The sequence below is a fragment of the Erpetoichthys calabaricus genome, chromosome 4 (genome assembly GCF_900747795.2).
Source record: "Erpetoichthys calabaricus chromosome 4, fErpCal1.3, whole genome shotgun sequence".
In the NCBI taxonomy this organism is placed as follows: domain Eukaryota; kingdom Metazoa; phylum Chordata; class Cladistia; order Polypteriformes; family Polypteridae; genus Erpetoichthys; species Erpetoichthys calabaricus.
In genome coordinates this window covers 312,662,299-312,675,697 of record NC_041397.2, presented here as the reverse complement: position 1 = coordinate 312,675,697, position 13,399 = coordinate 312,662,299, and the positions used below count along the sequence as shown (strand labels likewise).

Below are 13,399 nucleotides of genomic sequence, written 5' to 3'. Positions count from 1 at the left end.
TTGAGTTTGCAGAAATTAACCAAAATATCAAGACAACAAGATTTCTCGTTCACTCCATCCCTGATGACAAATCTCCTGGGGTGACAATCTGTCTTTATAAATCTGGGAGTCTCATCAGCCAAAAATTTCAGCTTCCACCTAAACCTGTGCCTTTTGTGGCTGATTCTCGAACAGACAACAGCGTAACCCCGAAAGTTACAAGTCCAGAAGTCTGATTCAGAAGGGTGCAGAGTGGAGTATAAGCTACATGAAGATGAAGAGTGAGAGACTGTGGACACAAGAGACACCGTTGAATAGGTTATAATTACAATGTTTCTTCCTAATACAACTTATCAATTCAGATACAGAGCCGTTTGTCAAGTGGGTGTGAGTCAGGCCAGCGATACGACTGAAGAGAAGACACTACCACTTAAAGGTAAACTTGCAATAAAACATCAAAGTAAGGAGATTAAAGTTGGAAAACCAGGACTTTACCTTCTACCTCTGAAATCAGAGTCCATAATCACTGTGAAAAATATTGCAAAATGCACCTTTGGAAACAGGACATCCAAAAAACCTGGAAAAACTATTATGGTCCTCGGAGCCACAGGTTCTGGAAAATCCACCATGATCAACGGAATGGTCAACTACATCTTAGATGTCCAGTGGGAGGATGACTTCAGGTTCAAGTTAATTCATGAAGAAACATCTAGAAGACAAGCTTCAAGCCACATGTCTGCTGTCACTGCCTATGAAATGAACTACCAGGATTGTTTCAAGGTCCCATACTCCTTCACTATAATCGATACACCAGGTTTTGGAGACACCAGAGGAATTGATCAGGACAAACAAATAACTGAGCAGATACGAGAATGTTTTTCATCCCCACAGGGTGTCCCGCACATTAACGCAGTGTGCTTTGTAGTTCACTGACACACACACAGAAGTACATCTTTGACTCCATTTTATCAATTTTTGGTAAAGACATAGCCAATAACATCCTCGTCTTGATCACATTTGCAGATGGACAGCGTCCACCAGTTCTGGATGCCATCACAGAGTCTAATATACCGTTCTCCAAAGATAAGAAAGGGGGCCCTTTATTTTTCAAATTTAATAATTCAGCCCTCTTTGCTAATAATGATGAGACTAATAGCAGTGATGGTCTGATGTTTGACAAAATGTTTTGGGACATGGGTGCAAAGAGCATGGAGGGGTTTTTTAATTCCTTAGTGGAGATGGATGATAAAAGTTTAGCACTAACTAAAGAAGTGCTTAAGGAGTGCAGGCGCTTGAAGACGGCAGTGGAAGGATTGCAGCCTCAGATTAAAGCTGGATTGATTAAACTTGAACAAATTAGACAAACCCATGACATTTTAAATAAGCACATTACTGACATAGAGAGCAACAAGGACTTTGAGTATGAAGTGGAGGAAATTGAGACAATAAGAGAGAGCATTGCAGGCACCGGCAAGTTCATCACTAACTGCCAGAAATGCAACTCCACCTGTCATTTTCCGTGTGCGTTACCAAATGATAAGGATAAGATCAGATGTGCTGCTATGAAGGACGGGGTCTGCACTGTTTGTCCTGGTAAGTGTGTGTGGAGTGTTCACTCCAACCAACAGCACAGATTCATCTATGAAACTAAAAAGGTCAAAAAGACGTACGATGAGCTTAAGAAGAAATATGAAAAAGCAAAAGGAGAAAAGATGACAACTGAACAAGTGTTTGAGTGGCTTCACCATGAGCTGGATGTTGTGGAAGAGGAGCTTCATAAACTCATTGAAGTGTCTCATTATTGTATAAAACAACTTGAAGCAATTGCCCTCAGACCAAACCCGCTGTCCACTCCCGAGTACATTGAGCTCCTCATTCAGGCTGAAGAACAAGAAGCAAAACCGGGATGGATGGAGCGAGTGAAGTCACTGCGGGAAGTAAAGGAAAAGGCAGTGATAATAGTAAAACTCAGCAGAAAAGAAAAACTCCTACCAAGTGAGCAGAAGAAGCATGACAGTCAAGAAGAAAGTAAGAAAAACAGGGGAAAGATTTTAGGTTTGATTAATGAAACATACAAGGGAAGTAAAAGATTTGTTTGTGATTTGTTTAGTAAAGATGTAAAATGATTGAATGTTGTCTTACTATATTGATGATGTTTTACAATCAACACAATTTATAATAAACACATTTACCCGATAAAACTAGAGGGCTCTTCCCCCTGCTCGATTCACTGTCACCTCGTGGCTCTGCCGCTCACGTATGGGTATACGCTGACTAATTTCACCAAGAATACATTTTTTGAATTGTGTCAAACTGTTCTTTGATTATTTAATTGTGAGTACATTTCCCAGTATAATTTTTCAAGGCCTTCCACAGTTAAATCTTCATCTGCTGTTATCTCTTTCTTTACCTCAGATTCATCTATTCCTTCTGGAAGATCAAATTGCTGCATCATTAAATGTTCTGCTTCTAACAATTCTTTGATGATCGAAAGAGCCATTTGTTCATTCGACTTTTCAGATAATGGTCCTTTGAATGCTTTCCATAATTCCAAAGCATTAGCTTCACCCGTCATAATTAAGTACATGAAGTGGTGTCTTGATTTGTTAGGCATCATTACGGAAGGGGCATCAGACATCATTTTGAAGATATAGTCATCTGATTTACATAATCCTGTTGCTCGTGCCACTTCTTAAAAAGTACCATACGTAGTTCCATCAATAGTTAGAACATCTTTATACGAAGTTGCTCCTTTCGATTCTCGTAAGAACAATTTTAAATGAAACTGTTTAATATCTTTTGCTGATATAATATTTAATTGAGCAACATTTTTGCAATTAATTTTTCTTGAATGCCACACTCCTTTTTTTGTTTCTACCACATGTGATGTTGAGGAATTTTTGCATATATATATGCTTTTGCATTTTTGTCATTTTTATTTAGTTCAAAATAAGCCAATAATTTTGTATTTTTAGTTTTCTCTACCTGTAAAGCTTCAGCTTCTTTGCCTTCTTTAAATTGAATTATATTCTGACCTGGTAAATTAAATAGTAATAATTCAACAGAATGACTTCACCCATGCATTGGCAATTCCATTAAATGTCACCCACTTTCAATTGTACTGACATACCGAGTTTCTAAATATGCTTGAACTTCATTGAGACTGTTCTTTGGATAAAGTTACACGTACTCAATTGTGACCTTTATGAATGTACTTGTAGATGTACTTAATACGCATAACCAATGCACAATACTCGACATTAATATGACAATCAGATTGTTTCAGCAAATACGGGTTATACAGTACAATAATCTGATTTATCGATCATCACAATTTTACCATATTTCTTTCTGTGTTAATTGTGTTGTTTGTGACGAATATCTCTGCAGCGATAATCAGGAATGTCAGCCTTAGTCATATTTGATGAATTAACGAAAGCTTTAGGATATTTCTTTAAACACTTTTTTTCTTTTGAGTCCCAAAATACTGAAATGGTTGAGAGGAGGGTGGGACCCCCACTTGAAAAAATCTCTTGGCAGGACCCCCACTTGAAAAAATCTCTTGGCAATAGTCTCATCTTTTATAATCGAGAAATATGTAAAAATAACAGAACTCTCCTAAGACCTAAGCTCCACCATTTAGGTTTGTTGTTTAACGAGTTTGTTTTTAAGCAAGTTGGTGCAACACTGAAGTGACACAAATGAAAGAAAAATGAGGAAAACTCTACTTCTACAAAATTATATATCTGCAATTCTATATTTGTATTGATTGAATTACAAAAAGTACACATGTCAAAGTACAATTATTAATAAAAGGAGTGATTTACTAACACAAGCTGAGCTGTGGTTGATGTCTTTATTGGTCGAGGGCCATCTGTTCTGTCTGTTTAGCTTATTCATTAGTTGTTGCTTCTATATAGTACCTTTCACATCTATCTATCTATCTATCTATCTATCTATCTATCTATCTATCTATCTATCTATCTATCTATCTATCTATCTATCATATAGTACCTTTCATATCTATCTATCTATCTATCTATCTATCTATCTATCTATCTATCTATCTATCTATCTATCTATCTATCTATCTATCTATCATATAGTACCTTCCACATCTATCTATCTATCTATCTATCTATCTATCTATCTATCTATCTATCTATCTATCTATCTATCTATCTATCTATCATATAGTACCTTCCACATCTATCTATCTATCTATCTATCTATCTATCTATCTATCTATCTATCTATCTATCTATCTATCTATCTATCTATCATATAGTGCCTTTCACATGTATCTATCTATTTATCATATAGTGCCTTTCACATGTATCTATCTATTTATCATATATTGCCTTCACATCTATCTATCTATCTATCTATCTATCTATCTATCTATCTATCTATCTATCTATCATATAGTACCTTTCACATCTATCTATCTATCTATCTCTCTCTCTCGCTGTCTGTGTGTTGCTCGATTAGTGCTGCCTGGGGTGGGCGTGTTTCGAGTCGTGGGAAGCCGACGGGCGTCGAGCTCTCTGTGTAAGTCTTTTACTTTTTCTCCTTTTTTCTTTCTCTTAGTTGTTTTTCTTAGGGTTTTGTCTTAGAATTGTTTTTTTTTTTGTTAGCTTTTACTGTTTAAGACGCGGCTTTGGCGGTTATCGCCATGGCCGTGTCCAAAGGCAGGGCTCCTGGTTTGTTACCAAAGGCATTTGAAAATCTTTCACGCCGTCATGGCGCAAAGGTCCTGGTGGACCCCCCAGGTTTTCTGCCGAAGCATGTGTGGTGGGAGTAGGAAAAGTTGTCGGTTATAAAAATGTCCTATCCGCCTCCAGAATGAACAAGGTTGTGGTTGTTTTTTTAAACGACGAGTCTCTTGTAAATACACTCGTTGAAGAAGGGGTTGTTATCAATGGCGCATTAGTTCCTGTCCTGCCGTTATCAGCGCCTGCGAAGAAAGTTATTGTTTCTAATGTTCCACCTTTCTTAAAAAATGATAATTTACCTAAGGGAATTGAAACGTTATGGGCAGATAATGTCTGATATAGTATTGATCCCACTTGGCTGCAAGATGCAGGAATTAAAACATGTGGTCTCCTTTCGGAGACAAGTTTATATGATTTTAAATAACATGAATGAGGAAATAAACGTGGCGCTCAGGTTTAAGGTAGAGGGCGATGATTACGTAGTATTTGTCACTTCAGATACAATGAAATGCTTTAACTGCGGCAGAGCTGGACACAAGGCGGCACAGTGCAAACATGAGCCTGGGGTGCTGCCGGGCGGCTCCGCTCCGATTAAGGAGAACAATGACGGGGTTAACGATCAAAACTGTGAGTCTGAGTATGAAAGTGAGGTGGACAATATGGAGGATGATGTGTCTGAGTGTAACGATCGGTTGGAGGGTGCGGGTGTTGTGTGTGATCGGCCTGCAAGCTTTCTGTCTGTAGACGCTCCAGAGAAGAGCGCGCTTCTTGTTGCCAATGAAATGCCGGCAGAAGCCGACAGTGCAGTGTGTAAAGTAAGCACAGAGCCTGAGACCAGTAGCAGTGAGGGGACGACATTGAACGCTCTTTCCGAAGGAGTTGCGCCAGTCGCCACTGCTGTGAACGAGTCTCAGGTAACCGATGAAACTGCACAAGTTCAGGCCGCTGAGAACGCACTGCTGACGAAGCAGAGCTCGGCGCAAGTCGTGGAAAGGCAGATGAGTGAGAGGCCGATGGACGAGGTGTGTGCCGTGGAGAGTGGGAGTGCAAGTGTGAGCGAGAGGGATGAGAGTTTCAAAGTGCCCCGTCATAAGCGAAAGAATAAATCGGAGAATACAAAGTCTGCAAAGAAAAGCCTTGTGTCCAGCGAGCCATCCAGTGAACGCAGCCACTTGTTTAAAAGTAACAGTGACTGTGATGTGGGCGACAGGGAGGATGAGGGCAGTGACACTGACGCCTCCGTGAGAAGCGAGTCCTCATCAAGATATACACTCGGAGGCGGATACAGCACCGCAAGTATTCGGTATTTCTTGGAATTTATTGAGGGCAAGAGAGGAGTTAAAGTGGAGGAGCACTTCCCAGATGTTCAGCTCTTCCTGGTGTCAGCACAGAGGGTGATGCGCAATGCCGTACAGCTTGGTATGGACCAGAAAGAGTCCGTGAGATTAAAGAATCTGATCAGTAGGCTTAGGAAATCACTGCTTTAATCATGATGGAGGTAGCTCTACGTTGCTTTTATTCGTTTGTGTTGTGTAATTTATTGGTCACTCCCTTGTGCTTTGTATTAATGGACTCTTTACATATTGGGAGTCTAAATGTAAATGGTGTAGGGGAGACGCAAAAAGGGCTGCTGTTTTGATTATTTAGGGCAAAAAGGCCTTCACATAGCACTACTTCAGGAAACACACACCGATACTAGGAATCAGTCGGACTGGCTACGTGAATGGGGGGGTCAGGCTGTGCTTAGTCACGGATCCCATATCAGTGCTGGGGTTGCTGTGCTGATTTCCAAAACTGTAAATTTACAGATCACTAATATTAGTGAGGTGGTGGCTGGGCACCTGCTGGTGGTGCAGATTAAAGATGGCGATCAGGACCTCGTGTTCATTAATTCCTATGCACCAACAAATGGTCGAGAGAGGATCTGTTTCTTTGATTCATTGAGAAAGGTGGTGGAATCGTTTATTAATGGAGAAATTCTTCTACTAGGAGGGGATTTTAATTGTACAGAAAATGCTCAACTGGATCGAAATGGTACTGAGCCTCATCCAGCTTCTGTCAGAGTATTACATACTTTATTACAGCAGTCAGATCTGGTGGATGTATGGCGGAATAATTTTCCTACAGATAGACAATACACCTGGGTAAAAGGGGGGGGTGGCCACATTTCAATGGCACGGTTAGACAGGTTTTACTGTTCAAGGCATCTTCTGAATACAATCACCACTACTTATATCTGTCCTTTCGGTCTTTCTGATCACTCGCTAGTAGCATTAAAGCTCACCTTTTCTAAAAAACTTTTATTCAAGTCTTTCTGGCAATTCAATGTTTCCCTGTTGGATGATTCGAACTTCCTTCAGTGCTTTGAATTTTTCTGGCAGCAATGGACCCTCACTAAATCCAAATTCACTTCCCTCAAACAATGGTGGGATGTCTCAAAAGTACAGATCAAAGCTTTTTGCCAACAATACACCAAGCAAGTGACGAAGAGGAGTGTGGATCATATGAAAAGCCTGGAGGAGGACATCACTGAACTACAGGCTACTCTTCAAAAAACTTTTGATAAGGATACCTTTGAAATTTTAACAGCAAAAAACATTCACTGTCTCAGCTTCTGGAGTTGCAGGCTCAGGGGGCTTTAGTGAGGTCTCGCTTCCAGAATCTGAATCACCTGGACGCACCCACAAGGTTTTTTTTTAGTCTTGAAAAGAAGGAAGCACAGAGCAAGACAATCCATATGCTCCGTGACACCAACGGTCAAGAACTGTGTACTACAGGGGAGATAAGAGACTTTGCTGTATCATTTTACAAGAATTTATTCAAGGAGGAAAGCATCGATGAGGCTGCAATGTCTGAGTTTTTGGATGGTGTGCCAACAATTTCGGAAAAGTTAAAATTACATCTGGACACCGAGATTACTCTGCAGGAACTCTCCGACTCGCTGTCTAATTTAAATGTTGGAAAGACTCCGGGATTGACGGGATTCCAACAGAATTCTATAAGCAGTTTTGGCATCTGTTGGGACCAGACATGATTACAGTGTTTCTGGAGAGCATTACGGTTGGGTGAATTACCACTGAGCTGCAGAAGAGCTGTCATCGTTCTGCTACCAAAAACAGGGGACTTGTGTCAAATCAAAAACTGGCGTCCTGTGAGCCTATTGTGTACAGACTACAAAATCTTTTCAAGGGCCTTGGCCAACCGCCTGAGGAATGTAATGGACTCCATAATTCACCCCGTGTCAATCATACTGTGTGCCAGACCGGTCAATTCATGATAATATTTTTGTATTGCGGGATGTTATCTCAGCATGTAATCTGTGTGGGGTTGATTTGGGGATTCTGTCCCTAGACCAGGAAAAGGCTTTCGATCGAGTAGATCAACCGATATTTGTTTAATACATTGAAAAGTTTTGGTTTTGGGTGACAGTTTTATAATATGATAAGGCTATTATATACTAATATTTTTGGAGTTTTAAAAGTCAACGGTTCGTTGAGTGCCCCCATTCTCAGTAAACAGAGGAATTCAGACAGGGCTGTGCTTTATCTGGAATGCTATATGCTTTATCAATTGAAACCATTTTTACGTCAGATAGGTCGCAGACTGCAGGGTGTGGGTTTTCCTATGTGCCCAACTGTTAATTTTAAATATTTGGCCTATGCTGATGATGTTGTCATCTTTGTCACATCAAACGATGACATTAAATGTTAATTTCATGTCAACAAGTATTTGAGAAATATCGTCAGCAAGAATCAACTGGGCCAAAAGTACCGCTTTTTTTGATTGGCTCCTGGACAGCATGTTCACCACCAGATCTGCCCTTAGAAATGAGTGGGACAGAAGGTGTTTTCGATATCTCGGGGTGGTGATGGGTGCTGAGGGGGTGGACAACAGTAATTGGGAAGGATTTTTTAGATAAAGTAACTATGAGACTGAACAAATGGAAGTGGATTGTGTCTAAGCTGTCTTACAGGGGACGTGTGATTGTAATTAACAATTTGATAGCCTCTATGCTCTGGCACAAACTTGTGAGTGGGGGACCCCTCCTCCTGGGCTTTTACACAGAATCCAGAGACTTCTGGTTGATTTTTTTTTGGGGTGGGCCTACACTGGATTAAACAAAGTGTACTGTTTTTACCTTTGGAAGAGGGTGGTCAGGGGCTCATTGATGTTGTCTCTAAAGTTGCACAATTTCGACTTCAGGTTCTGCAGAAGGTTTTTTTTGTTTCTCACCCTCTGAGTTGGAGAGAGATGGCGATGGGTTTCTTCCGCCGAGTGGGAGGCTTCGGTTTGATAAACAACTTCTGGTGATGAACATTCACAAAATGGACCTGTCCAGCCTACCCCAATTTTTACAAGGGAGTCTTATTAACGTGGCACTTTGTTTTTAAAAGAAACTTTGCTACATCTGGTTGGTTGGCTGATGAGCCTTTAGTTTTTCAACTCTGTTTTTTCATGTCCTGTGTTGTTAAGTGATAGTTTTGTTAAAACACTCATCACACATCAAATACTTACACTGTCCCAAATTTATGATGACAGCAAGAAGTCCTTTATTGACCCAGCAGTGCTATCTTCAATACTGGGGGTCAAGTCAGTCAGAATGCTTCAGAGTTTTTTATCATTCATGGCCAAAGATTATCATCGGCTGAACAACTCGATTAGAGCAGCAAACACGGAGATGGAGGTCTGCCCTACTGTTGATCTGTCCTCACTCACCGATAATACGATCATGACATTCCATAAAGGGGAAGTCGTGAGTTTTAAGTCTCTGTCGAAGGGGGACCTTTATAAATATTGTGTAAAAACTGTACACTTTGCAGCACTAAAAACAGCATGTGACACACCATGGAGAGAATATCTGGGGGTGGAAGGTGGGAGTGCACCTGCTTGGAGGGAGCTATATAAGCCCCCGAATAAGAAAAGAACAGCAGACTTACAATGGAGAGTCCTGCATGGGATTGTTGCTACCAATTCCTTTTTAAAAATAATTGAGCAGAAAGAGGATGATACTTGTGTATTTTGTGGACAAAAAGAAACTATATTCCACTTATTCTTGCAATGTATGAGACTTAGTTTTTTTTTTCATTTTTTTAGTGAAATATGTAGAAGGTTAATGGGGAAATTTAACAATATCATGTCCATTTATGGAACAAAATATAATACGGAAAATCGTCAAAAAGTTCAGCTATTAAACTATTTATTGGGTGAAGCAAAATTAGCAATTTTAAAGAGTAGGAAATAATAAGCAATCTGGGACAGGGTGCTACTGATGCTGTGATGATTTTCAAGATAAATGTATGCTCCAGAATAATAATGGAATATACGTATTATAAATGGATGAATACATTAGATTTGTTTTAAAATAATGTGTGGGGGATTAAAGGGTTGCTTTGCTCAATTGATGATGGAGAACTAAAAATGAATGTATGAGACATTATTGAAGTTCTCCTTTTTGTGTTTTCTTATAATGATCGTAAAATAGATGAGCTATTGAACGGTGTAACATCATAATGTTTCTGTTGAAGTTATGATTTGGGACTTTTAAGTGCTTGTTTGATACGGGCTCAGGGGTTTAAATTGTAAATTAGAAGAATGGAAAAGTTTTTTTGGGGTCATTTCAAATTAATATAAGAAATAGTATATCAAATACGGACTGCAAGGGAATTGATTCTCATTTGATGCAGCAGCCTGTAAAATTTGGTTATATGTTACCTGTTATATATTAATTTGATTTATTGCTATTTGATCAATAAAGGTCTTTTTAAAAATAAAATAAATATCTATCTATCTATCTATCTATCTATCTATCTATCTATCTATCTATCTATCTATCTATCTATCATATAGTACCTTTCACATCTATCTATCTATCTATCTATCTATCTATCTATCTATCTATCTATTCTATCTATCTATCTATCTATCTATCTATCTATCTATCATATAGTACCTTTCACATCTATCTAACTATCTATCTATCTATCTATCTATCTATCTATCTATCTATCTATCTATCTATCTATCTATCTATCTATCTATCTATCTATCTATCTATCTATCTATCATATAGTGCTTTTCAGATCTATCTATTTAGCTGTCTGTCCGTCTGTCCCAATCTGATATGAGTACACGCATCTATCCTGAATGTTCTCTGCTTCAGGGTATTCAAACAGACACCTCATTGACAGATGGTGGTCGCTGTACTCCTTTATTGCTGTTTCAGTTCAGGATATCTGTGATTTCGTCAGCTTGTAACGGCAAAGAAGAGAAACAAGACACGAAGGAGCTGTTAGTTTGAGCGCAGTTACCACTGTCAGTCTTCATAGAAAGAAGTGACGCATAAAACAGAAGACCAGACTGGAGGGAGCGCCATCTGGCAGGGTTGGAGGAGAAGAATTATTACGAGAGCGGCATAAAGGCCTTGTAAAAAAGTTTGGATTCTGTTGTTTTGTTTTTTTTTTTTTTGTAATGACAGTTCTCTTAAAATATCTGATCTGTTTCACATATAAATTAAAAAAAAAAAAGCACGGACTGACCTGCAATGTAAACTGTAGGTTGTACGCATTGCACTCTAACGTCTGGCACCAGCAGTTTAACAATGACTAACACAGCAGCGCTCGCGTAAAGAACTAACAGTTATGTTGTGTTGTGTACTTCCGCCACTAGGTGGGGATAGAGAGCGGCGCTATGAAATGTTCTACGTAGAGATAGAAGCGTGGTGTAGTACGTGTTCATATTAACAGTTAGTTTGCTCATTATTGTAGGTAGGGTTAAATCTTTAATTGTGTCATCACGGAGTCTTCTCAGGCTAACAAAAAGGACAAGAAAAAGTCCACCAATTAAACAAACCAGATGAGGACACTTCAAACTGGATCATGACTCTTAACAGTGCAGTGAACTGAAGAGAGGAGTGACTTGTGTCCACCTCAGCAGGTTGAACACCACATGTGCCTCTGCATTTAGAATCCTCTGAAGCCACTCAGTGACACAAGCCAGTGGTCCTGACAGCAGAGAGCTGCAGTGATCCAGTTAGTGACTGTGAGCCGAGCTGCACAGAGACGAGGTGGGATAACAAGAAGGTTCATTTTGACCAGGCTGAGCTGGAGATGGTGTCCCTTCATCCAGTTTCCAATATCAGTGAGACATGTTGAGATTCTAATGGATATCTTGTGGTTCTCTGGATGGAACAAATGGGGTTCAGCTGCTTGTTATCTGCATAGAAGAAACCATGGGACTGGATGGTAGGGTCCAGTGAAGAGGTATATAATAATAATAATTCTTTACATTTATATAGCGCTTTTCTATATATAGAGACGAGGAGAGGGTCCAGCACCAATCCTTGGAACACACCCATGCTGGTACACCTTTGACATCTCTCCATGTTAGGACACACAGAAGGACCTGCCCAAGAGGTAGGATTCAGATCACCTGAGGGCAGTCCCAGTGATGCCTGGGTCATTGAGGGCAGCAAGGAAGATCTGAAGGTTGACTGAGTTGAAGGCAGAGGAAAGATCTAGCAGGATGAGAATAGAAGGCATGTTGGTAGTTCTAGCCAACTGTAACGTGTTGACAATGGTAAACAAGAGTCCTCTCGATGTAATGGCCTCTCTGGAAGCCTGACTGATTAGGATCAAGCAGTCTGTCCTGTTGAAGAAAGTTAGAGACGACACATTCCAGTGCTTTAGAGAGAAAGGAGAGGAGAGACCCAGGCCTGAGTGGGGTCAAAAGTGGGATTCTTGAGAAGAAGACTTATTAGGGCCTGTTTGAGCAATGTGGGGGAAAAGGCCTGTGTGGTGTGAGGTGTTGATGTCTTATGTAAGTGAGTGAGGGAAGGGTGGTGTGAGGGGCGGGGGTCTAGTGGACAGGTATTGGGGCAGCTAAAGAGGAGGTTGGAAACGTCAGTGGTGGAGAAAGAGGAGGAGGTGGTGGTGTGTTGAGGAGGGGGCAGGCTGGCCATAGGAGGTGATGAGAATCGACTGCCGATGACCGCCACCATTTTCTGAAAAAAGGTTTTCAAGTCATTCACAGTTTCCTTGCTTCTGGTTAAATCCTGCATATCATTTTTTTCCACCTTGATCATCACATCTTTAATTCCCAGAGAATGGTAAGAAGGCGGCAAAGAGTACAAGAAGAAGAAGAAGAAGCCTCAAGTGCCGAATTCACATGAAGTTATCTGCTCTGTGGATGACACCAGTAAGATAGTGCCAGCTCCCTGTGTCACTGCTGTTGTAACCACAAGGGGGCGCCACTGAGCTCCCAAAACTCAGACACAACATCTACCCAACACAACTTTGGGTTTTTATTTTCACCCATTTCCAAGTGCGCACAGCCACAAACACCACAATTATCTATATATATAAAGGAGAGTTGGGATCCGTGTGGGTGTGTTTGTGTGTTTGTGGAGGGAGGAGAGTTAAGGCGGGTGTTGGAGTCACGTGATCATCTCCCCTCCCATTCATCTCATTTCATTGACTTCATTTCGCTCCGAGCTGAGCTCCGCAGCTGATGCGGTTAGTCCTTTCTCCTTTACTGTTTAGTAGACGCGGTACTTACTGAATAGTTTTTTTTTCCTTTAGTGCTTGTTAGTGTTTAGTAGACGCAGTGTGCCGGTGTTCCTGGCGGTGTTGCGTTTAATGCTACTTTCTACTTCGTTTTTGTACTTTAGTGTTTAATAATAAATAATAATAATTCATTACATTTATATA

At 40.3% G+C, this 13,399-nt stretch overlaps 2 protein-coding genes across 30 annotated transcripts in view; one reads left to right on the top strand and one right to left on the bottom strand.

The window, feature by feature from the left end:
• The window catches only part of LOC114669713 (stonustoxin subunit alpha-like), a 99,996-nt gene extending 97,816 nt beyond the window's left edge, over positions 1-2,180 (top strand). Inside the window, exon 4 of one of the 2 annotated variants that reach the window (XM_051925784.1) lies at positions 1,487-2,180. In XM_051925784.1, coding sequence (XP_051781744.1) covers positions 1,487-2,105 — 619 coding nt within the window. In that variant the 3' untranslated portion in view covers positions 2,106-2,180. Of the gene's footprint in view, positions 1-793; positions 1,215-1,486 lie in introns of those variants that run through there. The other variant, XM_051925785.1, reaches the window with a different exon arrangement.
• The window catches only part of LOC114644948 (uncharacterized), a 427,949-nt gene that overhangs the window by 292,930 nt on the left and 121,620 nt on the right, over positions 1-13,399 (bottom strand). The window lies entirely within an intron of this gene.